General features: G+C 50.1%; 1 protein-coding gene across 2 annotated transcripts in view; it reads right to left on the bottom strand.

Annotated features, from left to right (window-relative positions):
- Positions 1–18,637, bottom strand: part of HCN2 (hyperpolarization activated cyclic nucleotide gated potassium and sodium channel 2) — a 34,908-nt gene that overhangs the window by 3,631 nt on the left and 12,640 nt on the right. The window contains exons 2-5 of one of the 2 annotated variants that reach the window (XM_053581633.1): positions 15,806–16,229; positions 14,270–14,431; positions 11,385–11,603; positions 9,713–9,859 (exon numbers count right to left, since the gene is read on the bottom strand). In XM_053581633.1, coding sequence (XP_053437608.1) covers positions 9,713–9,859; positions 11,385–11,603; positions 14,270–14,431; positions 15,806–16,229 — 952 coding nt within the window. The remainder of the gene's footprint in view (positions 1–9,712; positions 9,860–11,384; positions 11,604–14,269; positions 14,432–15,805; positions 16,230–18,637) is intronic. The other variant, XM_053581634.1, reaches the window with a different exon arrangement.

Consider the following 18,637-nt stretch of genomic DNA (forward strand, 5'->3'; position numbering starts at 1 on the left):
CTCAAGCTATCGCCCTGGGTAGAGTGCCGAGTCATCACAGCTCACAGTAACTTCCAACTCCTGGGCTTAAGCGATTCTCTTGCCTCAGCCTCCCCAGTAGCTGGGCCTACAGGTGCCCACCACAAAGCCTGGCTATTTTTTGGTTGTAGTTGTCAATATTTGGCAGGCCTGGGCCAGCTCTGGTGTATGTGGCTGGTGCCTTAGCTGCTTGAGCTACAGGCGCCACCTAGACACTCAGCATCTTAACAGGCAAACACTGGAATTTTCATCACCAAATCAAGAGTAAGAAAACCCAGCTGGGTGCGGGGGCTCACGCTATAATCCTAGCACTCTGGGAGGCCAAGGCAGGTGGATTTCCTGAGCTCTTAGTTCAAGACCAATTTGAGCAAGAGCGAGACTCCAGTCTCTAAAAACAGCTGGGTGTTGTGACTGGTACCTGGAAGTCCAGCTACTTGGGAGACTGAGCAAGAGAATCGCTTGAAGCCAAGAGTTAGCACTCTACAGAGGGTGAGACAGTAAGACTCTGTCTCAAAAAAAAGCAAGAATACCCTACTACTTAACATTGTTTTGGAGTGCCCAGTGCAATTAGACAAGAAAAAGCAATTACATATATAAGAATTGGAAAGGAAAAACAATAACTCATTTTGCTGATAATATGACTACTTGGAAAGCCTGAAAGAATCAATGGAAACTTCAACACAAGAGAACTTAGACAAAATAGCAGGTGATTAAAAAAAACAAAAAAAAGTCAACATGAAAACCAAGGACTTTCTGGGAGGGCAACGCAGGTGGATTGCTTGAGCTCAGGAGTTCAAGACCACCCTGAGCAAGCACGAGATCCCTGTCTCTAAAAATAGCTGGGTGTTGTGGCGGGCACCTGTAGTCCCAGCTACTCAGGAGGCTGAAGCAAAAGAATCATTTCAGCCCAAGAGTTTGAGGTTGCTGTGAGCTGTGATGCCATAGCACTCTACTGAGGGTGACAAAGAATGACTCTGTTCAAAATAAAAACAAAAAACCCAAAAAACCCCAAGGACCTTAAAACTAATCGATGGTAGTGGAAGTCAGGGTAACAGTTGCCCTTGGCAAGGAAGCTTCAGGGCATGGAATTGTACCATATTTGAGCTGGGTGGTGGTTACAGTGTTTACTTTATGGAATCTATAATGAGCTATGTCCTTATGACATGGGCACTTTTCTGTAAAATATGTTTCTATAAAAAGAAAATCTTACCTTAAAAAGAAAATTGATAGGGTTGGCGCCTGTAGCACAGTGGTTACAGTGCCAGCCACATGCACCAAGGCTGGTGGGTTCGGACCTGGATCGAGCAAGCTAAACAACAATGACAACTGCAACAAAAAATAGCCGTGCATTGTGATGGGCGCCTGTAGTCCCAGCTACTTGGGAGGCTGAGGCAAGAGAATGGCTTAAGTCTAAGAATTGGAGGTTCCTGTGAGCTGTGATGCCAGGGCACTCTACCGAGGGTGACAGAATGAAACTCTGTCTCAAAAAAAAAGAATAGGGCGGCGCCTGTGGCTCAAAGTGGTAGGGTGCCGGTCCCATATGCCGAAGGTGGCAGGTTCAAACCCAGCCCCGGCCAAAACCCACACACACACACACACACACACACACAAAAAAAGAATATAAAGAAAATTTATACCCTTTGTGTATACAAATAAAAACCACTTGGAAGAAGAGACCTGGTCGAGAAGCCCCATCTTATCAGCATGGAGAGTTAAGTAAAATGGCTCAGTGTTTGTTTAACAAGGAATGTCCAAAGCTACATGAAGAAATCTCATAGAAACTCTGGAAAGGCACAAGAAGGCTTGGAACACGTTGATAACATCCATTCTCACTGTTTATGTACATATTCAACATGATCCCAATGAAAATACCAACAGGCTTCCTTTTCTAGTAATTGAGGCTAGTCAAGCTCATTTAGAAGAACAAATGAGCAAAAAACAGCAGGAATCCCATAAAAAATAAGAGTAGGGAGATGGGACTACTCTGCTAGATACTGGAACACATTATAAAGCCTCTGTGATTCAAACCATGTGGGTTTGGCACTCAAAAGGCAGACAGGCCGATGGAATACATTAAAAGTATAGAAATAAAATTCCAAGTGCATATGGAATTTTATTTATTTTATTTTTTGAGACAGAGTTTTACTCTGTCCAGTAGCATCATAGCTCATAGCAACCTCAAACTCGTGGGCTTAAGTGATTTTCTTGCCTAGGCCTCCCAGCTGGGACTACAGACGCCCGTCACAACACCTAGTTAGTTTTTAGAGATGGGATCTTGGTCTGGCTCAGGCTGGTCTTGAACCTGTGAGCTCAGGCAATCCACCCACCTCGGCCTCCCAAGTGCTGGGCTTTTTTTTTTTTTTTTTTTTGAGATAGTCTCACTTGGTCACCCTCTGTAGAGTGTTGTGGTCACAGCAACCTCAAACTCCTGGGCTCAAGCAATTCTCTTGTCTCAGCCTCCCAAGTAGCTGGGACTATAGACGCCTGCCACAACACCTGGCTATTTTTAGAGACGAAGTCTCTCTCTCTGGCTCAGGCTGGTCTTGAACTCGTGAACTCAGGCAATCCACCCGCCTAGGCCTCCCAGAGTGCTAAGATTACAGAAAAGATCCCCTTGCCTCAGCCTCCTAAATAGCTGGGACTACAGGCACCCACTACAACGTTCAGTTAGTTCTTCTATTTTTGTTTTTTTGAGACAGAGTCTCAAGCTGTTGCCCTGGTTAGAGTGCCATGGCATCACAGCTCACAGCAACCTCAAACTCTTGAGCTTAAGCGATTCACTTGCCTCAGCCTCCCAAGTACCTGGGACTACATGTGCCCACCACAATACCTGGCTATTGAACCATTGTTGTTTGAACCCGGGCAGGGCTCGAACCTGCCAGCCTCTGTGTATGTGGCTAGCGCCCTACCCACTGAGCTACTGGCACCACCTCTATTTTTTTGTTTTTTTTTTAATAGAGACAGGATCTTAGTCTTGTTCAGTCTGGTCTGGAACTCCTGAGCTCAATGAATCCACCCACCTTGGCCTCCCAGAGTGCTAGGATAACAGGAATGAGCCATTGTGCCCTACACATATGGAATTTTAGTATAAAGTAAAGGTGTCCTCTCAAGTCAACAGGACAAAGAGGGGTCCTTAGCTATACAGTGGGTGAATACTTCCTCATATCATGTGCCAGGATAAGTTCCAAAGGAGACTCAGGGATTTAACTGCAAAAAACAAAAAACAATACAAAAACCAGAATAAGGGCCAGGGGTGGGAGCTCAGGCCTGTAATCCTAGCATGCTATGAGGCTGAGGTGGGAGGATCCCTTGAGCTCAGGAATTTGAGACAAGCCTGAGCAAGAGCGAGACTCCATCTCTACTAAAAATAGAAAAATTAGCCAGGCATTGTGGCAGGCACTGGCACCTTTAGGCAGGAGGATCCCTTGAACCAGGAGTTTGAGGTTGCTGTGAGCTAGGCTAATGCCATGGTATTTTAGCCTACAGCAACAGGGTGAAACAGAAGAAAACTTGGTGTGTACATTCTCATGTATTAAGCACCTGTTGTATATGAAATATAGGTAGTAAATACTCTTTACTGAGCACATATTGTATACATAAAATATATGGAGCATCTGTTATGTTCACAAAAGTATTGCACACATTTCTACCAAAAGTAAACAGAAAGTACTTGCTGTGTACTGACAATAGGTATTGAACACTGTATACCTGTTATGTACAGCAAGCACATATAGTACATCTCCTGTATAAATGAAACACTTATTCAGCACCTACTATATACTGCAAGCATATATGAAGCACCTGCTGTATCAATAGCCTTTATAGCAAAATATACCATAGGCAAGTTAAAAGACAAATGGTCATCAGGATGAAACATGTATCAAAAAGGGTCAATGTCCTCTATATATAAATAATTTCTAAAAACAGAAATGACCAAAAGTTCTGTAGAGAAGAGAAACAGCAAAAGTTTTGGATAAGGCTCAGCATAGTGGCTCACGCTTGTAACCCTAGGACTCTGGGAGACCCAGAAAGAAGGATCACTTGAATCGAGGTGTTTCAGGTTGCTGTGAGCTGTGACAGCAGAGCACTCAACATCAGGTTGCTGTGAGCTGTGACACAGAGCACTCAACACCAGGGCAACTGAGTGAGACTCTGTCTCAAAAAAAAAGCTGGGCATGATGGCTTACACCTGTAATCCTAGCACTCTGGGAGACTGAGGTGGGTGGATCTCCTGAGCTCAGGAGTTTGAGAACAGCCTGAGTGAGAGCCAGACCCCATCTGTAAAAAAAAATAGCTGGGCATTGTGGTGGTTGCCTGTAGTCCCAGCTACACAGGAGGCTGAGGCAAGAAGATTGCTTGAGCCCAAGGGTTTTTTTTTTTTTTTTTGCAGTTTTTGGCTGGGGCTGGGTTTGAACCCACCACCTCCGGCATATGGGGCCAGCGCCCTACTCTTTTGAGCCACAGGCGCCGCCCCAAGGGTTTTTTTTTTTTTTGAGACAGGGTCTTAAGCTGTCACCTTGGGTAGAGTGCCGTATGTTTCAGCTGACATTTCTCATCTATCACAAAGAAGTATCCCCAGGTGAGCTGCCACCTTCCTCAGCAAGGAACAAGGGTCTCTCTCATTGTCACTGGGGTCCTCAAACTTTTTAAACAGGGGGCCAGTTCACTGTCCCTCAGATCGTTGGAGGGCCGGACGATAGTTAAAAAAAACAAGGTAGGCGCCTGTGGCTCAGTGAGTGGGGCGCCGGCCCCATATGCCGAGGGTGGCGGGTTCGGGCCCAGCCCCGGCCGACTGCAACAACAACAAAAAAATAGCCGGGCGTTGTGGCGGGCGACTGTAGTCCCAGCTGCTCGGGAGGCTGAGGCAAGAGAATCGCGTAAGCCCAGGAGTTGGAGGTTGCTGTGAGCCGTGTGACGCCACGGCACTCTACCCGAGGGCGGTACAGTGAGACTCTGTCTCTACAAAAAAAAAAAAAAAAAAAAAAAAAAACTATGAACAAATTCCTATGCATATTGCACATATCTTATTTTGAAGTAAAAAAACAAAATGGGGGCAGCGCCTGTGGCTCAGTGAGTAGGGCGCCGGCCCCATATACCGAGGGTGGCTGGTTCAAACCCAGCCCCAGCCAAACTGCAACAAAAAAATAGCCGGCGTTGTGGCGGGCGCCTGTAGTCCCAGCTGCTCGGGAGGCTGAGACAGGAGAATCGCGTAAGCCCAAGAGCTGGAGGTTGTTGTGAGTCCTGTGATGTCATGGCACTCTACTGAGGGAGGTAAAGTGAGACTCTGTCTCTATAAAAAAAAAAAAAAAAAAAAAAATATCAGGCTGTAGTTTGAGGACCCCTGGATGGTGCAACCCTTAGAGGGAATATGGTCCAAACCCAGGGGCGTCTCCACTTGTGTGCCCTGAGCCAGCACCCCTGGGGAAGTCATCTCACAAAGCCCAAAGCAGGACATCCATTGCAGCCCAGGGCTGGGGAGGTTAGTCCAGGTGCCCCACTATCAGAGAGAGTACCTCGAGAAGGCAGCATCACGGGGTGTGCCCACACATTTGTTTTGTATTAAAAAAAAGAAAATGGTTGGGAAGCGCCTGTGGCTCAAAGGAGTAGGGCGCCAGCCCCATATGCTGGAGGTGGCGGGTTCAAACCTAGCCAGCCCTGGGCAAAAACTGGGGAAAAAAAGAAAGAAAAAGGTCAGGCTTGGTAGCTCATGCCTGTAATCCTAGCACTCTAACAGGCCAAAGCATGTGGATTGCATGAGCTCATGAGTTCGAGACCAGCCTAAGCAAAAGCAAGACCCCGTCTCTACGAAAAATAGAAAAACTGGCCGGGCGTGGTGGCTCATGCCTGTAGTCCCAGCACTGTGGGAGGCCGAGGCGGGTGGATTGCCTGAGCTCAGAGGTTCAAGACCCATATGAGCAGCAGCGAGCTAGAGTAATACCCCGTCTTACTAACAACATCAAAAACAGCCAGCACCACCAGAGGAAGAAGAAAATCAACAAAAAAGGAGTACTTCAAACAAAAAAGAATGAACAAGCACACTGAAATTAAAAAAAAAAAAAGAAAAGAAAAAAGAAAAACAGAGGGCGGCACCTGCGGCTCAGTGAGCAGGGTGCCGGCCCCATATATCGATGGTGGTGGGTTCAAACCCGGCCTCGGCCAACCTGCAACAAAAAAAAATAGCCAGGCATTGTAGCAGGTGCCTGTAGTCCCAGCTACTGGGGAGGCTGAGGCAAGAGAATCGCTTAAACCCAGGAGTTGGAGGTTGCTATGAGCTGTGATGTCATGGCACTCTACCAAGGGTGATAAAGTGAGACTGTCTCTAAAAAAAAAGAAAAAAAAAAAAGAAAAATAGAAAAACTGAGGCAATGGATGGCGCCTGTGGCTCAGTGGGTAGGGCACCGGCCCCATAAACCAAAGGTGATGGGTTCAAACCCAGCCCCAGCCAGTTAAAACAGCAGTGGCAACTGCAACAAAAATAGCTGGGTGTTGTGGCAGGCGCCTGCAGTCCCAGCTACTTGGGAGGCTGGGGCAAGAGAATCCCCCTAGCACCAAGAGCTGGAAGTTGCTGTGAGCTGTGACACCACAGCGCTCTACTGAGGGTGACAAAGTGAGACTCTGTCTCAAAAAAAAGAAAAGAAAAGAAAAACTGAGGCAAGAGGATTACTTGAGCCCAAGAGTTGGAGGTTGCTATGAGCTATGACACCACAGCACTCTACCCAGAGTGACAGCTTAAGACTCTGTCTCAAAAAAATGAGAGAGTGGTAAAGGAAGAAAATGAGGCCAAGTGCGGTTGCTCACACCTATAATCCCAGCACTCTGGGAGACCTAAATAAGAGGACTGCCTGAGCTCACGAGTTCGAGACTAGCCTGAACTAGAATGAGACCCCCCACCTCTAAAAATAGCCAGGCATTGTGGTGGGTACCTGTAGTCCCAGCTACTTGGGAGGCTGAGGCAAAAGAATTGCTTGAGCCCAGGAGTCTGAGGTTGCTGTGAGCTATGATGCCACAGCGCTCTACCGAGGGTGACAAAATAAGATTCTGTCTCAAAAAAAAAAAAAAAAAGTGGCTTGGCACCCATAGCACAGTGGTTATAGTGCCAGCCACACACACTGAGGGTGGCGGGTTCAAACCCGACCCCGGGCCAGCTAAACAACTGCAACAATAACAACAACAACAAAAATAGCCAGGTGTTGTGGCAGTAGCTGTAGACCAGCTAGTCAGGAGGCTGAGGCAAGAGAATCGCTTGGGCCCAAGAGTTCGAGGTTGCTGTGAACTGTGACACCATGGCACTCTACTGAGGGCAACATAGTGAGACTCTATGTCAAAAAAAAAAAAAAAGAAAAGAAAAGAAAAGGGTACAACCAGATAAAACCAGGCAGAGAGACTGAGACAAGACAGAAGCCAGACTCCTTTTTGGAGTATATGTGACTTTATAGACTTGACTTTGGTATTTGTGAATGCCTGGATAATTATTAAGTCCAGGTTGCCAGAACCAGGAGGCCATGGGAGTGGAGGTGATGGCTAATAGCCCAGGTTTGTTGTTTTTTTTTTTTCTGGAGACAGAGTCTCAAGCTGTCATCCTGGGTAGAGTGCTGTGCCATCACAGCTCACAGCAACCTCTAACTCCTGGGCTTAAGCGATTCTCTTGCCTTAGCCTCCAAGGTAGCTGGAACTACAGGCAGCTGCCACAACGCCTGGCCATTTTTTGGTTGTCGTTGTCATTGTTGTTTGGCAAGCCCAGGCTAGATTCGACCCCGCAAGCTCTGGTGTATGCGGCTGGTGCCTTAGCCACTTGAGCTACAGGCATTGAGCCAACAGTCCAGGTTTTATTGTAGGGTGATGAGAATATTCTGGAATTAGATAGTGGTAATGGGCTCGGCACCCGTAGCACAGTGTTTTCAGTGCCAGCCACATGCACCAAGGCTGGTGCTTTTGAACCCAGACCAGGCCAGCTAACAATGATGACTGCAACAAAAAAATAGCCAGGTGTTATGGCAGGCACCTGTAGTCCCAGCTACTTGGGAGGTTGAAGCAAGAGAATCGCTTAAGCCCAAGAATTGCAGGTTGATGTTGAGATGTGATACCACGGCACTCTACTAAGGGCGACATAGTGAGATTCTGTCTCAAATAAAAGAAAAAAAAAGTGGTAATTGTTGCACAACTCTGAGTATTCTAAAAACCACAGACTTTTATGTATTTCGTGGTCTGTGAGTTATGTCTCTATTAAATGAATGAATGAAAATCATTATCAAATGCAAATAAACATTTTCTTTTTTATTTTTTTTGTAGAGACAGAGTCTCACTGTACTGCCCTCGGGTAGAGTGCCGTGGTGTCACATGGCTCACAGCAACCTCTAACTCTTGGGCTTACGTGATTCTCTTGCATCAGCCTCCCGAGCAGCTGGGACTACAGGTGCGCGCCACAACGCCCGGCTATTTTTTTGTTGCAGTTTGGCCGGGGCTGGGTTTGAACCCGCCACCCTCAGCATATGGAGCCGGCGCCCTACTCACTGAGCCACAGGCGCCTCCCCAAATAAACATTTTCAATGGTTACTCATGGTACCTTCCTCCTGGGAGGCAGTGTATATAAATGGGAGCCCCCAGAAGAAATCCTGTGCCCCTCCACTGCTGAGCTGTTGAGTGTCAGGCTTGTCTCCAAGCCCACGTCATCATTCCCTGCTGGGGTCTTTGTCCTTGCCATACTTTCTTCCCGGGACACCATCACAGCTTGGGCAATTCCCTTTGTACAGACGTTGCAGCCTCATTCTCTCCTCTCCTTGCTCCTGGTTCTGTCAGGGCTTCTCTGACACTTTCTGTGTCACTGTCCTCTGTCCCTTTGCCCCACCTTCTCAAGGGCAAGGACTGTCACACACAGGGCAAGGCACCCAGTCACCACTCAATAACTGCTTGAGTGTTGTGGGAAGCTATGAGCTGTGGTACCTGTGAATGGGACCTTGTCTGGAAATAGTCTTTGCAGATATAAATAATTAAGCGAGCCCACACTAGAGTGGGGTGGACCTGAGTTCTTATAAAGAGAAGAAGGAGAGAGAGAAACACATAGAAAAAGGGTAAGGGAAGAAGGTAAGAGAAGATGGAGGCAGAGACCAGAGAGATGTGTCCACAAGCCAAGGGACGTCTGGGGTCTCCAGAAACTTAAAAGGGCAAGAAGGATCCTCCCCTGGAGCCTTTGAAGGGAACAAAGCCCCAAACATTTTGGACTTCTGGCCTCCAGACTGTGAGAGAATAAATAGCTCTTTTAAGCAGCTCATTGTGTGGGTGTCTGTTTCAGAAGGCCCAGGAAACTTACCCAAGGGTTGCATAGGCTGCAAGGGCCAGAGCTAGGATTTAAATCAGCTGGTCAGCCCTTGGTGCTCAGCAGGGCTGGACAACCCACCCCAGAGAAAGACCCCCACTCCAGCCTGCCTTGCTCTGCTTGGCACAGGTCTCAGCAGGTCTGCTAATGTAGCAGGTGGAATCAGGAAGGGGGTATCTGGGGAGTTCTGGGGTGGGGAGCAGGGGATGAGGCTTCACCGAAGGGAGTCTAGTGTGGGAAGGCTTAAGTCCTCTAAGCTGCAGCTGAGCTGGCCACTCCTCCCCTCCAGGACCCAGAGCCTAGCAGCCAGGGGTGGGGTGGCTAACTCTGAGTCCTGCGGGCCCCTCCCACCAGGCCCCTGCCCTCTGGCACCCGCCTCACCTCCCGCAGGGGCCCATTGAGCTCTCCCAGGATACTGTCCTCGTCGAACATCTTGCCCTGGTAGCGGTGTTCATAGTAGTCATGAATCTTCTGGCGGAAGTCGGCAGGCAGCTTGTGGAAGGACATGTACTGCTCTACCTGCTTGTACTGTACAGGGCAGAGGGCCAGCCAGGTCAGACGCCACGGATGGGAGGCCCCGCCCAGCCCAGCCCAGGACAAGCTGGACCCTCCTGCCCCACTTAACAACAACAGAATTAATTATTGGGTTAGGTTTGTCACATAAAATTCAGGATGCCTGGTTAAAATGGAATTTCAGCTAAACAACAAAAATATTTAGTCTAAGTACATCCCATGCAATATTTGAAAGAAAACTATTTATGTGAAATTCAAATTTAACTAGGTATCCTGAATTTTATTTGGCTACCCTATCCCTAAGAAATAGGGTAATATCTCTACTCAGTTTGGTTGGTTTTGTCTGTTTTGGAGACAGGGTCTCATTCTGTCCCCCAGACTGGAGTACAGTGGCACCATCATAGCTCACTGCAGCCTCAGATTCCTGGGCTCAAGGGATCCTCCCACCTCAGACTCCTGAGTAGCTGGGATTACAGGTGCTACCACGCCCAGATGAGGGGAGGGCTTCTTATGGGAAGCTGTACTGAATACTCGAGGTCCCCCCACATGCCAGACCCATTCCCAGAGCCCCCACCCTGCTGGTGGCCCTAGTTGTCCCAGGTGATCTTTCCAGAAACTACTGGCTCTGCCCTCCCATCAGGTTAGGGGTGTGGAGCCAGGCAGGGGTGCCAGGCCCTGCTATCCCCAGAATGGCACCCCCAGGGATGCCCCTGACCCATTTCCACCCCAACCCTGCCCAGCTGCAGCTGTCCTGAGCTCAGCAGAACCCGTGACGGCGGGCGGGTGGTGGCACCAGCTCGTGTTTGGGTGTGAAACCCACGGCTTCCGGACGGCCGGGCACCTGGCACACAGCCCAGCTGATCCGGCTGGTCCTGCTGGGGGGTTGCAGCTCCTGGACAGGGAGGGCAGCAGGACAGACAGGGCAGCCTCATAGAGGGAGGGAACTGAGACTGAGGCACAACTCTGGGTGGTACCACCCACAGGGCCCGCACTGCTCTCTTTCCATGGCCCCCAATGCCAATCCCAATGCCTAGGACTAGCCCTGAGGACGTTCTCCCAGGTCTGGAGGCCACGTCTAAGTGGCCAAACAGCCTTGCTTTCCTTGAACCCTTACCCTGAGCAACACCCGGCCTCTCAGACTCCACTGGCTAGCTACCCTCCCCACTCCAGCCCAGTCCTGAGCCAACCCACTGACCCCCAAATGGGCCCAGCCTCCCAAGAGAGGCCATCTTCTGTTCTCCCTCTGGGGTCCCTCTGAAGCTCCCAGTCCCTCTAAAGACTGTGTGTTTTTTGAGTGAGGACCCCTCCCCTAAAATGCTTCCCAGGAGCTATTCCCTCCACCCAAAGGGCTTTCCTTTCTCCTCTTCATCCTGTGTCCCTACTCCCCACTACACTGTACCCAGCACCCCTTTCCATCTCTGCCCTGAGCATACAGAGCATGCAGGGCTTTGAGGAGGGTCGGGTGGGATTTGCCTCTCAGACCCCACAGCAGAGCCTGCCTCCCCCCTTAGACCCAGGACAGGGCTTGCCCCCACCAGACCTTCTCCTGGTACTGGCGCCGTGAGGAATCCAGCGACTGGATGAGGGCGGTGGCATGGCCGATGAACATGGCGTAGCAGGTGGCACCTACAATCATGCTGAGCATGGTCAGCCAGATGTCAGTCATACTTTCAGGAGCTTGCCGGCCGTACCCAATACACAGCATGTGGCTCATGGCCTTGAAGAGCGCAAAGGAGTAGAGCTCGCTCCATGAGTGGTTCTGCAAGGCCACGGGGGGTGGGAGGGATGTGGTGGGCACTCACACCTCAGGGAGCCCTGGTCCCCAAGGGCCCACCCACCACTTCCCTTAGGTACTGGAGGTGGTGAGTTCCCCATGCTCAGAGGTAACCAAGAAAAATTGAGGCCAGGTGCAGTGGTTTACGCCTATAATTCTAGCACTCTGGAATGTCAAGGTGAGTGGATTGCCTGAGCTCATGGGTTCAAGACCAGCCTGAGCAAAAGTGAGACCCCCATCTCAAAATATGGCCAGGCGTTGTGACAGGCACCTGTAGTCCCATGTACTTGGAAAGTTGAGGCAAGAGAATCACATGATGCCACAGCACTCTATCAAGGGCAACAAAATGACACTCTCAAAAAAAAAAAAAAAAAGGTGGCAGCACAGTGGGTAGAGTGCTGGCCACATAAACTAAGGCTGGCAGGTTCGAACCCAGCCTGGGCTAGCTAAAACAACAACTACGGGCGGCACCTGTGGCTCAGTCGGTAAGGCACCGGCCCCATATACCGAGGGTGGTGGGTTCAAACCCGGCCCCGGCTGAACTGCAACCAAAAAATAGCTGGGCATTGTGGCAGGCGCCTGTAGTCCCAGCTACTCGGGAGGCTGAGGCAAGAGAATCGCTTAAGTCCAGGAGTTGGAGGTGACTGTGAGCTGTGTGATGCCATGGCACTCCACCGAGGGCCATAAAGTGAGACTCTGTCTCTACAAAAAAAAAAACAACAACTACAACCAAAAAATAGTGGGGGGTTGTGGTGGGTGCCTGTAGTCCCAGCTACTTGGGAGGCTGAAGCAAGAGAATCACTTGAGCCCTAGAGTCTGAGGTTGCTGTGAGCTGTGTCGCCATGGCACTCTAGCCAGGGTGACAGCTTGAGACTCTGTCTCAAAAAAGAAAAGAAAAATTGAGACCCAGAGGGCCAAAGTCTGGCCCTTACACCTTTGTAGCCTCTGATCAGAGTATCTGTGAAGCCATCAACGTTTCCAGGGGGCAACAGAGTCAGATCTGAGGGACAGGGAGGGCATAGGCACCAGGCTGGACTGGGAGGTACCAGCCCTCTGAGTCCTTAGTTGACCCAGCTGGTGAAGGGGGGCAATGGGCTCTGTTCAGGAAATGGCCCACATGCACAAGTGGCAGCTAGACAATGGGTTGCCTCAGCTGGAGCAGCTGTGACAGATGCCAGGAAGAGATGCTTGGGGGCTTCCCCTCAGTAGCTTCTGACCCATTGAAACCCACCTGCTCTCTGTCCAAACCAAAAACATCCTAAGTTCCATATGTGTCCATAAGTCATGCACAGCAATTTCCAGGCCAAAGGAAAGGCTCACTGGGACTCTAACCTGACTTTCACTCCTACGGTACCCAAGATTTGCCTTTTTTTTTTTGGAGACAGAGTTTTATTTTGTCCCCCTGGGTAGAGTGCCGTGGCATTATGAGCTATGGCTCACAGCAACCTCAAACTCTTGGGCTTGAGCAATCTTTTTGCCTCAGTCTCCTGAGTAGCTGGGACTACAGGCATGGGTCACCATGTCCACCTAGGTTTTCTATTTTTAGTAGAGACAGGGTCTCACTCTTACTCAGGCCTGAGTGCAAGAGATCCACTTGCCTTGGCCTTCCTGAGTGCTAGGATTACAGGTGTGAGCCACAGCACCCAGCCAAGACTCACCCTCTTTACCAGTCAGCATTTCAACCAGGAAGCAACAGGTGCCTGGGACTTCCTTCAATTATTATTTTTTTCTTATGAATTGTTTATTTCTGGACATTTATTATTTCATATGGCTCATAATACCGTTTTCCCATTTGAGAGTTATGATATAAAAATTTTTTTTTAGTTAAAAAATAACTTTTATAGATGGGGGTCTCACTAGGTTGCCCAGGCTGGAGTGAGTGGCTTTTCACAGGCACAATCACTCACTGCAACCTCGAACTCCTGGGCTCAAGCAATCCTCCTGCCTCAGCCTTCCTGGTAGCTAGGACTATAGGTGTAGGCCACCACACCGGTTAATTTTTCCATCTTTTTTTTTTTTTTTTTGAGACAGAATCTCAAGCTGTCACCCTGGGTAGAGTTCTGTGATGTCACAGCTCACAGCAACCTCCAACTCTTGGGCTTAAGTGATTCTCTTGCCTCACAGCCTCCCAAGTAGCTGGGATGACAGGTGCCTGCCACAATGCCCAGCTATTTTTTGGTTGTAGTTGTCATTGTTGCTTAGCAGGCCCCGGCTGGGTTCGAACCCGCCACCCTAGGTATATGTGGCCGGCGCCCTGCCAACTGAGATATGGGCGCCACCAATTTTTTTTATTTTTTTATATAGAGACAGTCTTGCTATGTTGCCCAGGCTGATCTCGACATCCTGACTTCAAGTGGTCCTCCTGCCTTGGCCTTCCAAAATGCTGAGATTACAGGTGTAAACCACTGAGCCCAACCTAAATTTTTCTTTTAAACAAGTGTATGTACATTAAAAAGGTGAATGAATTGGAAAAAGCACTAAACAGATATCTGGGTGACAAAAATCATCATAGTTGCACTGGAACAATGGAAACTCGGTTGCCTCTGGATGCTCCCAGGTCTGAAGGGCTGAGGGGAATGAGCGGGGGAGAAGGGATGTGAACGGTGCCCATTTGTAAATTGTGTGGGGAAGGCCTCCCTTCTGGCGCTCACCACCATGCCGTTGATGGAGACCCAGCAGTTGCGCGGGAAGTCCTGCAGCATGGGCACCAGGAACTGCAGGCAGCCGTCCCAGTGGCACAGCAGGAGCATCATGCTGATGAGGTTGCAGATGCGCATAACTGCGCTTGCCAGGTCATAGGTCATATGGAAGATCTGTGAGGAGGGGCAGCCATGAGGGTCCCGCTGACCCCTGCCCGCCACCCCTCACCCTCCTGAACAGTGAAAGAAGGAGCCACCGGCGGCTGGAACCCCGTTAACTTCCGTTCTGTTCTCAAGACCACAGCATGTGGGCCGTGACCCGTCTGCCCCATCCAGCGCCATAGCCTGTGGGACAGGACGCCACTCCATTCCCAGGACCACCACCCTCCCCCACGACCCCTTGCAAGGCCCCGCCCCAAGAGGCAGGATCCGGGCGGTCTGGACTCGGGGAGGGGGCGTGGCTTTGATTCTCAGAGGCTCGTTTTCCCTATTACTGATGGGCGGGTGATGTGCAGGACTTCACCTGTGGCTCCACTCTCTAGCACCCAAGTGATCCCACTGAAGCACCGCCTCTGTGGCTCCTGACCCCTCACTACAGCCTCGAGGACTCCCTCGAGGGCTCCATCTGTGGCCCCGCTAGGCACCCCACCCTGGTTTCAGCCCTAGCAGCTTGGGGCCTGGCCCACCCTGTGCCCCCTCCACCCTGCTGGGGCCTACCCTGAACCCAAAGTCCTACCTTGTCTTTTCCCCGTGGCCCAGGCCCTAGATCAGGCGTCCTCAAACTTTTTAAACAGGAGGCCAATTCACTGTCCCTCAGACTGTTGGAGGGCCGGACTATAGTTAAAAAAAAAAAACAACTATGAACAAATTCCTGGGCGGCGCCGGTGGCTCAGTCGGTAAGGCGCTGGCCCCATATACCGAGGGTGGCGGGTTCAAACCCGGCCTCCGCTGAACTGCAACCAAAAAATAGCCGGGCGTTGTGTCGGGCGCTTGCAGTCCCAGCTACTCGGGAGGCTGAGGCAAGAGAATCACTTAAGCCCAGGAGTTGGAGGTTGCTGTGAGCTGTGTGATGCCATGGCACTCTACCGAGGGCCATAAAGTGAGACTCTGTCTCTACAAAAAAAAAAAAAAATTCCTATGCACACTGCACATATCTTATTTTGAAGTAAAAAACAAAACGGGAACAAATACAATTCACACCGCTTCATGTGGCCCGCGGGCTGCAGTTTGAGGACGCCTGCCCTAGATTCTCATAGCCCTGCCCGGTGCCTCCCATCATGGCCCCACCTCCATATCTTTAGTAGTGTCCACCTGCTCTAGCGCCTTATGGCCCAGCCCCCGCAGCCATCGCTCCATCCTTGCTACCAAGGCCCCGCCCCTACACCTACACCACTGCTCTTGCAGCCATAGCTCAGCCCACACCCGCCCCCATGGCCCCACCTCTACATACAAGACTCCACTCCTATATTCGCGGCCCCACCCCCACACTGAGGAGCTGCCCTGGCACCCCAGGTGGCCCCGCCTGTGTCCCATGGCGGCGCCCCTCACCTCCTCCCACTGGTGGATGTAGCGGATGAGGCGCGACAGGCGCAGCAGCCGCAAGAGGCTGAGGATCTTAGTGAAGCGCACGATGCGCAGGGCACGCGCCGTCTTGTAGACCTCAGAGTCGATGCCTTTCTCCACGATGAGGAAAATGTAGTCCACAGGGATGGAGGACACGAAGTCCACCACGAACCACGTGCGCAGGTACTTCTTCTTGATCTTCTCGGGGTCCAAGATGATCTCCGTGTTGTCTTCAATCACGATGCCCGTGCGGAAGTTGAGCACCAGGTCCATGAGAAAGAAAGTGTCCGAGACCACATTGAACACGATCCACGGGGCTGTGGTCTCGTCCTTGAAGAAGGTGATGCCCACGGGGATGATGATGAGGTTTCCCACCATAAACAGCAGCATGGTGAAGTCCCAGTAGAACCTGGGGGGAAGGGACCCTTCAGCCTCCATGCCTGGGCCTGGGCCCTGGCTCCAGAGCCATCCCTCATCTCTCTCTTGCAGCAAGGTCATGGGCAGAGACCATGGACCCCACCTCCAGGAAGGCACCCGTCCCCCTGGGCGCCCCTAGCACAGATCCCTCTCTGGCCCAGTCTGACCTTCCCTCCTTGAAGAGGCAGGAGCCCTGGAAAACCTCAAGGGGATGCTCAAAATAGACTACATTTTTCACATGACCAAAGAGGGACAATGTGCCTTACACAAGGTTCAAAAAATATCATAGGAAGAGAAAAGAGCAGACAACAGAGAGGAGCTGGGGGCAGACAGGAGAGCACTCGGCAGCAGGCGCAGTGAGAGGGAAGTCTGGGGGGCTGGGAAGTGCTCAGCCTGAGACCCTGGAGGTGCAGGGCAGGGCCCATAAGCCACCTCTAGGAGCCAGAGCCTCCACGTGGGTCACTGAAAGCCAGGACGGGCTGCACTTCACTTTAGGAGGCACCCCGGAAGTGTGACAGGAGGAGTGAGGCATTCATCCAGGATTGAGCTGGGAAGTGCCAGAGCAGAGGCCCTGAGAGGATGGGAGGGATGAGATCCATAGGACTTGGCCTTGAAAAGTGATGATGGATTGCTTCTATTCCTATATATACTCAGATTTGATCCATGTCCCCAAAGTCAATCCCAAAATTCCACCTGGGAAACACTGGCAGAAAAAGGCCCGTCCATTCAAGGAATATCTACTGACGGGCCAGGCACAGCACTGTGATTGAGGCATCTACCCATGAAGTCATATGGACTCAGCAGATGGCCACATGGACAGATGCCCAGCCCCTCAGCTGTCGAGAAAATGCAAATCAAAAGCACTTCAAGGCAAAACTGTTCAGTGGCGCCTTAAAAAGTTAAACATAGAATTATCAGATGACCCAGCAATTCCACTCCTGAGTATATATACCCAGAGAAATGAAATCAAGGACTCAAACAGCAACTTGTACACCCGTGTTCACAGCAGCACGATTCATGACAGCCAAAAAGGTAGAAACAACCCGTGGGGCTATGAGCGGATGAAGGGACAAACATACATGGTCCCTCCACACACTGGAATATCACTCAGCCACGAAAAGGAAGGAGGCTTTGATACAGGTTGCAACATGGATGGACCTTGAGGACATTGTGCTCAGTGGCAGCAGCCAGACACAAAAAGATACACAGTGTGAGACTCCACTTATATGAACTGTCCAGGGACAGGCAGATCCATAGAGATTCATGGTTGTCAGGGGGTGAGGAGGAAAGGGGGAGTTATTGTTTAATGGGTACAGAATTTCTGTTTGAGATAATAAGAAAGTTTTGGAGGTGGATAGTGGTAGTGCTTACATAACAAAGTAAATATATTAGTAATTAATGCCACTGAATTTTACATTTTAAAATGGTTAAATAAGAATTCTTTTTTTTTTTTTTTTGAGACAGAGTCTTATCCAGTCACCCCAGATGGAGTGCCATAGCATCATCATAGCTCACAGCAACCTCAAACTCTTGGGCTTAAGCACTCTTCTTGCCTCAGCTGCCTAAGTAGCTGGGACTACAGGTGCCCACCATAACCCCGGCTAGTTTTTCTATTTTTAGTAGAGACAGGGTTTCATTCTTGCTCAGGCTAGTCTCAGACTCCTGAGCTCAGGTGATCCACCCACCTCAGCCTCCCAGAGTGCTAGGATTACAGGCATGACCATTAAATGCCAAATTTTATGATAGAAAAAAAATACATAGTATAAAAGATTCTTCTCAAAGGCTTGGTGGGGGTGGGGGGGAATTAATAAACAAAATCCTCTGGGGCTAGGGTCTGTTGTTGAGGAGCAGATGCCCCAGATGATGGTCAGAGCCCATATAACCTGTCTTGAATTTCAAACAGAGTCATTTATTTGGTTTTCCCCCTTTACATTCCCCAATTTTCCTCCTTCACATTCACCCCTTCCCACACCCAGATGGAATCAGCCCCCCTTAAGTCTCTCCAGATTTTATCTCTCCCTAGGTGGGTTTGGGGGGGTTCCTATAGGCCCCAACCCCCTCCTCATCGTGGCCTGAATCCCCATGTCCTAATTGGTACCCCAAATTAACACAAATAAATAAAAATCCGAAAGCCTCAGCACTTATGTGGCCTTGGTGAACTCCCTGTCTCCTGCATGAATTAGATCTTTTCTGGACAGCACCTCAAGAGAAAAGCTATTAACACCATGCCTCCCGGGTGACCCAGTCAGTCCATTTCAGGGAACTAATCCCAAGGAAATTGTCCAAAAGGAATAGAAAAAAATTAAAAAGTGATTTGTACCAAGATGTTCACAGCAGCTCGGTCTGTGAAAATCAAAGACTGGAAGAGACCCAACGTCTCATATCCTGGTAGCATTAGCC

Source organism: Nycticebus coucang, chromosome 2 (assembly GCF_027406575.1).
Source record: "Nycticebus coucang isolate mNycCou1 chromosome 2, mNycCou1.pri, whole genome shotgun sequence".
Lineage (NCBI taxonomy): Eukaryota > Metazoa > Chordata > Mammalia > Primates > Lorisidae > Nycticebus > Nycticebus coucang.